A 7,752-nucleotide genomic window follows, 5' to 3' on the forward strand; every position below is an offset into this window, starting at 1 on the left:
TTGGATTTCTACTACGTAAGCAACCTTCCCACGTGAATCCTATGCACGGCGTTATAAATGAGGCCCCTGAGCTGCTCGGGAGTCCACTCTGGCAGAGGATGTGCCTATTGTTCTATAGCTGTGTGCCAATTGGTCCAGACTTAGTGACGTCAATAGGCCCAGGAAGAAAAAAATGGAAAAAGATCAACAACGAGGCGTTCTGGGGCAGCATAGACACGTCTTTTCTGTGTTAAAGTTGTACTCGCTACAGGCTGTACTATGAGGGTTTGTGACTTTGCAGACCGTTTACATGCAAAAAAAGCTACATAACACACAAGGGGACGGGGAATAACAAGAAAAGCATATGATGGGACCTTTAAAACACCCCTGAAAAGACTGTGAAGGTAGTTCAAGTGCCATTGATGTAGATATTCAGTTGGAGGTTGTTTATGTAAATAGGCCTGCATTTTTTCTGATAAAGGTCAACCACAAAAAATTGCCCTTGCTTTCCACTTCATTCGTATTTGATCACTTATTCAAATGTTTAAACCTTAATACTGAAACAATGTGTTTTTACTCACTGCTGCATTGCTTGGAATAATCAGAATGAGTAAAATAATCTTGATAAATTACTAATGTATCTAAAGGATGTGTATTGCCAAAGTGATCCAGAGTCGTAAAGCTATTACAGATTATAAAATGTATCATGTGTGGACCAAAGATTCAGAGATGTTCTTAGTTGATGTGGTTGTGTTGCCTGAAACTGATTCAACATGTGAACAATACAACATTTGGGAATATCTTGAGTGGCTTAAAAGTCAGAAATGTTCCTTTCTTAACTATCTTTAAAGAAAAAACAACCTTGAGTGGATTTCTTGAGCTAAGTATTATGTAAGAGTGAAAATGTACCCCCAGGTTGTTTTCCACATTAACACAGGGCCATATTATTTTTGGTAAATGTCAAACAGGAGACATTTGTGGTCAACCAAAAAACGATATAACATAATGGTAATTATTTTAATATGAATAATTATATTATTTAAAAAAACCTCATGATTATAGCTTGCAAATTCTGACTTAATCAAGAATGGGCAACAACAACAAAAATAGTCTGCTTTTTACAGAATGGACTTCACACTTGCACTTGCACACTACAATGACTCATAAATGGCCTTTGTTTTCAAGTGAATACTGTGTTCGGTTATTAAACTCTCAACACGGTGTCAGTGTTATTTTTACGGTCATCAGCAGCTACGCCAGTCTGCACTTTCCCCTCAATTATTCGCTGGTTATTAGAAACCTCCCACAGTCATTTCCTAGGAAGAGAGACCACACATGAGAGTATCTCACTTTTTAATCAAAATAAAGTGCCCTTTAGGGTTTTTTCCAAGTGAGAGAGACCTGAAGAGAGAGACTAATGTTGACAGTAGTTGCTAATAATAATTTAAACTACTAACCAGCTGTAACTTGTACTAAACTTCACTCTTGTACTCTGTTTGATAAGGTTTTTTTAGGTCTTTTTTGTTAGGTCTTCCTGCTTCTAAGAGCTTGAATGAGCACAAGTTGTCTTTGTTTAAGTAATCTCTACATGGAAAAGCTTACAAATAGGTAACTGAAAAATGTCAGAATAAAGATTACAAAACAACATGTGTACACATTTTAAATTATGAACATTTCAAAGACTTTAAATGAGTAAATGCAGTTTCTGAGGAGCCTCTGCGATAAAGTCCCTTGCACCTTAAGGTCATTAAGGCTTAGAAATCAACTTAAGACACGCTAAATTAAATCTGTAACTTGTTTTTTATCTCTATTTATTTGGTTTGTGCCCTTGATAAAGCAGATCTTCACTAATCAGCTCCCTCCTCTTCCTTTTCTTTTTAACAGTCTCAACTCTTGTGGACAGTGTTAAATGCCAAGTATTAGAAATGTCTGGCCTTGACCAAGCTCTTCAAAATTCCTGTGATGGTGGAACATGTTTTTGTGTGGGAGGGCTGTTCTGCCAAGCAAAGCTGTTTTGGTCCTGATCGTTTTTTTTTTTTTATCACAAGAAAATCTTGTTCTTGTATCATCAAATGTTACCTCGTGATGGGGGTGAACAAGAAAATGATAACAATAATTATCATATGCCGCTCCACAGTCCACTTTCAACCGCCAATTTTGTTAGACGTTTAAAATGCTGTGTCATACCGCCATGCTTTGTACATTCTGTGAATATTTAACCCCCTGAAACTGTACATTTTCTGGAACACTCCCCACACTTTAACATCTTCTCAGAGTCATTTAGAGTAAGAGACAATAGGGAATTCGATGTGAGGTTTTGGGGACCCCCAAGCCCTCTACAAAGCCTCACCTCATTGCAGCTGGCTTTCAAAAAAGCGTGGTACACTTCTGGAAATTACCATAAAGCATGTGTAAATATTCACAACTCAGTCATCCATGTGGAGTTTTAGGATGTTCTGTCTCTGGAGGGTTTGGTCGAAACGTATATTCTAAGCAGTTACTAAAAAATGAGGAAGAGGGAATGCCCAAGATGTCGGTCTAACACAATTGCAATTATACATACGCCCCTACATGCACACACGCACACACACACACACACACACACACACACACACACACACACACACACACACACACACACACACACACACACACACACACACACACACACACACACACACACACACACACACACATACAAGTTATTAACTTGTATTTTAAGACCATTTTCATTTTTTTATTATGCTGCTAACAAACATACATTATTACATATTATTATACATATAATATAAAATTATACATTTCTTTATACATGTAAACAGGTAGGTAGGTAGTCATTTTTTTAACATGTAGTCGGCTAGCTAATTTTTCTTTCAGAAACTGGTAATATATCGACTAATATGTATTCAGTCTGTACCTTAAAGCCCCCAATATGTTATTTTTCTGGACTGTACAACATTACCATGTGTGCTTTAACTTACCATCAGACACGGGATTTCCAGTCTAATGCAACTTACCCAGATTCTTACCAGAAGCCACATCAGATGCAGCTAATTAGGTAGACAGCTAACCTCTCGGTGTATAAGTGTGTCAGAGAGAGAGAGAGAAAGAGAGAAAGGGGGAGAGTGAGAGAGATAAAGGAAGATGGTGCTAGCGAAAGAGTGAAAGAGAAGGAGGAGTGACAGAAAGGGAAAGAAAAGAGGGAAGAAAGAGACTCATTAAACCAAGTTGCTCTCAGCACTCGTTCTGCAACACAGACTCTCTCTCTCTCTCTCTCTCTCTCTCTCTCTTTCTTTCTCTCTCTCACACACACCACACACACTCACTGTTAAACATAAAGCAGAAGTGGACACGAAGACACGCTTTCAGGCGCCGCGGTTGGCTATGGCTCAGGACTCTGACAGCAATGACACAAGTTACAAGTCCCCATCACCTGGAAGCAGGCCGGTAAGTGTGCTCTTTATACTTTCTAAAACTTGTTTATATCAAATTAACACTTGAGATGTATAGATTTCAAACTAATCCTGTGAATTCAACACTACATATTTCCCCCTAAATCTGTGAGTGGATGAATATTTAGTGAGCAGCAACACAGCCTATCAAGGAGATACTTGTTCTGTCTTTTTAAGGCTCTTTTCAGTTTCCCAGAAGTGTTTCACAGGCACACATGGGCTGCAGGCATGACTCGCTTCAAGTGTCGGCTTTGTGAATCGCAAAATGCATCACTGGAACAAGTCGTGGGAATCCTTTGTTTTAGCAAGTCTCTCAAACTGTGAATGATGGGACAGCTCTCAGGAACAGACAGCGTGTTAAATACAGTGTGTGCTGTACGTTTCTCTGCACCTGACACTTGTTTCACATGGGCCAATCTCTTTCATTTAATGTCTGTTTTCTTGCTCAAAAGCACTCTGGAAATAAATCATTCAAAGGCTGTTTTTATATAAGCTGGGACCCACTTTATGTTGATAAATCAAGCAGTTGTTGAAGGGTTTTAAGCATTTTGAGTAACTGACTTTCCAGTTACACAATGAAAGTTATCTCTTTGATGTGCAACTGACTCAGCGTTTTGAAATTGATTAGTTATTACGATACTAAGAAAATCGAGTGTTAGGGATACGAAACAGGGTGTGTGTTATACTCAACCGAAGACTCAGCCACTCCCCGACCCTGCCCTTCACTTTAGGTGTAAAGTCTAGCCCATCTTCTGTCAAACCGTCATTTAAAACTGACAACATTTCCTGCTTTAACCCACCAGCGAGAGTCCTGCACGTCTTCACTTTCTCAAGTTTATGCTGTTGCCCACACATTAACACATTCACATTTTGTATTTGGTCAGAGTTCTTCAGATGATGTGAAGAAAGTGATGCGGAGAGAGAAGAACCGGATCGCTGCTCAGAAGAGCAGGATGAGGCAAACTCAGAAAGCTGACAACCTGCACTTGGTGAGGAGATGCTTCATACTCAACACTCTGAAACAACGCAATTTAGCACTGACTCCTACTTCTAAAGACATTTGTCAGAGACACAAAAAGAAACTGAGAAGACAGCACATGGTCTTACTGTCAATTGACTGAATCTTGATAAAGTTCTACACAGCAAAGATGGATACATAAGGTTACTTTCTAGCCCAAAAGCCATCATATTGTAGTAGCTATTAATAGATGAAACACCGTGAACGATATTTAGCAGATACAGCTTCAGTTCGGGTATCCTTCAGAAATATGTTATGTTTGTGCAGCATGAGGGCTCTTCCAACAGCGCTTGTACTATATTTACGAATCGCTACCTTACCATGTGGCGATGTGTCATGGCTTCTGTTGGGCTGCACACTTGGACACTGTACTGTGTGTTTGCAGAAGCTTAAGGAATAAATTAGCACGTGTGGGCAATCACTGACAGAATCAGGCAGCAGAGATCACATTACAGCGCTGAATAAGATGACAGAAGGGTGTGCTTTGTTTGTTGCCCCCATTATCCTTTGATGAAGCTCATTGTGGTTCTTGGTAGTTAGTGTCAGCTGTTAATGGCACGATTTCTGGCAGAATGTATGGGGTTTAGTGTTTTGTTCAACTAAAACGTCCAAAAGACTTATTTCTCATCTAGATTTCAATCTTTAGATACTTGTGTGACACATATTACTCCTCCACTAATGATGCAACTATCTCATGGATCTTTTATGACCTACGTGTTATGTTATCACATCTTACAACTGCACACATTTCACCATGCTTACCCCATATCCACTATCTGTGTGACTTCCTCGTTCAAGTGAAGGTCATTTGTGCTGTACTGTGCTCGGTAACCATGATGTTTTAGAAGCAACTTTTTATGTGAACTTCATCAGAAAGCTTTTAACCTTCAGAAAACCCAAAACTGTAGGCAGTAGATCCAGAGATGTAAATGTATGAGAAACCTTCCCCTGAAGTATATCATCAATCTCTTTAAAGTGTGTCACAGAGAGAACACAGGGGGACCACAGAGTATATTCTGTGGTTTCTCTCTCATCGTCTCACTGGTAAACAGGAAGACACATTTTCCCTCTCTATGACACCGTGGCTTATTTCCTGTTTCTTCAGTAGTATATTTTTCTTCTGTGTAAATCTCGTGTCGTGGGCAGGAGGGGAGAAAAAGGCAGTCACTTCTTGTAAAGCGTTGACAGCAGTGGGCTGTATTTGGCTAAGTGACGAAAGAACAGGGGTTTGCCCAAAGGTGCTGTGACCGTAAGGACCCACAGCTCGGTATTATCATCTTTCGGCCATGGTGTGATGACCTTTTAATTTACCAAGTGGAAGATTTTCTCCCCTGCTATTCCCACGCACAAAATGTGTTTTTTTTCAATTGCTCGCTATACGCGAGCAATTGACAAAAACCACATTTTGTTTTGTTTGATCTACTTATTTGCTCTTTGAAGATGATGATCAGACAGAAAGCTTGTTTTGGTAATACACATTTCAGACTGAGATAAGATGGTGGTGCTTAGTGAGCGGCAGACAGTTAACAAAGTGTTTGATTTAATAGGTATTCATACGTTTTTGAAGGTCAATCCACTTTTACAACTTTCTTTTATTACTTTACGGTAAAGAAGCTAAGGCCTGCTGTAGATTTGGTTTTCATTCATTGAAGTATAGAAAAAAAAAGGTTAAACAGGATAACATTTTGTTTTTCTCCCACTATGAAAATACTTGTATTACTTTAAAGTACAATGTGTAATGTATGCCATTGTTTGGGCATGTCTCAGACAATTTAAAATGACATTTTAGCCTACATTACTGCCAACTTTACCTTCAGTTACACATTTTTTTAATACATTTTCCCTACAATAACTTTTCTTCACAAGGACAAACAAACAATATTCTTTCACTTGAAACAAACAGTACACTCTAAGTTTACAGTTTTTTACGAGTTATACTGCAGTAACAAGGAAATCGCAACCACAGGCATGCTAGCCACTCTGTGAGGCCGACATTTGGTTAAGGCCAAAAGCCAGCCTGCTTACATTGGCTATGCTAAGATGCTAATACTTACCTGGCATTGTGTTTATTAGGTTCAAATTTGCTTATAGGTAAAATATACTTTAATGTGTGGTTAAAGCCAAAACAGACAGAAATAATTCTGTTGAAACAGGAAGTAATGCAGCAGATGATGCTTTTAGGTCATCCTATCTGACTTGTTCAAACCACTTACATCCGTTATAATTGTTTCTCCTCAAACATACTGTACCTGTGTGTTTACAGGAGAGTGAGAACCTGCAGAAGGAGAACGCCGCCCTGAAGAAGGAGGTGAAGCAGCTGACGGAGGAGGCCAAGTATCTGTCCTCAGTGCTGAGCAGCCATGAGCCCCTGTGCACCGGCCTGGCCCCTCAGACCCCCGAGCACCTCTACCCTCCTCCTCACCACAGCAGCTACCACCACCAGCACATCACTGTACCACACTACCAGCACTGACCCGACGGAGGACGGAGGACGTGCTGCCAACAGAAGACTGACCTCAATGGAGAGAGAGACTGACTGGAGAAGTGTCTTTAAGTGTTATTCATTGTTCAAAACATGAACATGAACATGGCAGGCCATATTTATGTCGAACAAACAATGACAGTGCGGATCCCAAACTGTAACAAGCCGTGTTCAAAAATATTTATTTTGCTTGTGCTCATCTCTTTGCTTAAACCTGATAAATATCGGTGATCTGTGTGTTAACTGAAACGGCTCGATGTGTAGAATTATCAACCAGTATATGTTTACATTGGGAGTTCCTACTGTATGCTCAGGTGACTCAGAAGACACAGTATTTTTGTAAATGTTTTGTGTCATCCTGTCATGTTTTGAGTTTCTCGTGTTTTTATAATGTATGTAAATGTAGATTGTTAATGCTCAGGAGATTTTGACAGATTTGATTGTGGACAAAGAGAATGTAAAGTCGAGATCCTAAAAAAAAGGCTCTGATGTACCAAAACAAATGGTCTGGTAATGAAGAATAGGCATTCTAAGGGTCTCGACATGTGTATTGCTGATAATGCTGATGTAGGAGAAGACCCAGCTAAATATATTTATTAAATGTGATACCTTTTAGGTGAACAATTCTGACCTCTACAGGGTTGTTTTTATTGACTTCATGTACTGTAGTGTTTTTCTTATTTGAAACAGCAGGGTGTGTGAAGTCTGCACTGGTGCTGATAATAATACAACTCGTGACCAAACCAAAATGTGTTGTTTCTCTAGGTGGCAGTGTTCACCAGTAGATCATGATATACAGCACAAAAGTAACCTTTATAACC

General features: G+C 39.5%; 1 protein-coding gene across 1 annotated transcript; it reads left to right on the forward strand.

The window, feature by feature from the left end:
* The first annotated feature begins 3,177 nt into the window (after positions 1-3,177).
* Positions 3,178-7,561, forward strand: batf (basic leucine zipper transcription factor, ATF-like). The gene is made up of 3 exons (XM_034076279.2): positions 3,178-3,426; positions 4,316-4,420; positions 6,713-7,561. The coding sequence occupies exons 1-3, from the start codon at positions 3,364-3,366 to the stop codon at positions 6,920-6,922; spliced, it is 378 nt and encodes a 125-aa protein (XP_033932170.1). The 5' UTR covers positions 3,178-3,363; the 3' UTR covers positions 6,923-7,561.
* The last annotated feature ends 191 nt before the right edge of the window (positions 7,562-7,752 follow it).

Source organism: Pseudochaenichthys georgianus, chromosome 24 (assembly GCF_902827115.2).
Source record: "Pseudochaenichthys georgianus chromosome 24, fPseGeo1.2, whole genome shotgun sequence".
Lineage (NCBI taxonomy): Eukaryota > Metazoa > Chordata > Actinopteri > Perciformes > Channichthyidae > Pseudochaenichthys > Pseudochaenichthys georgianus.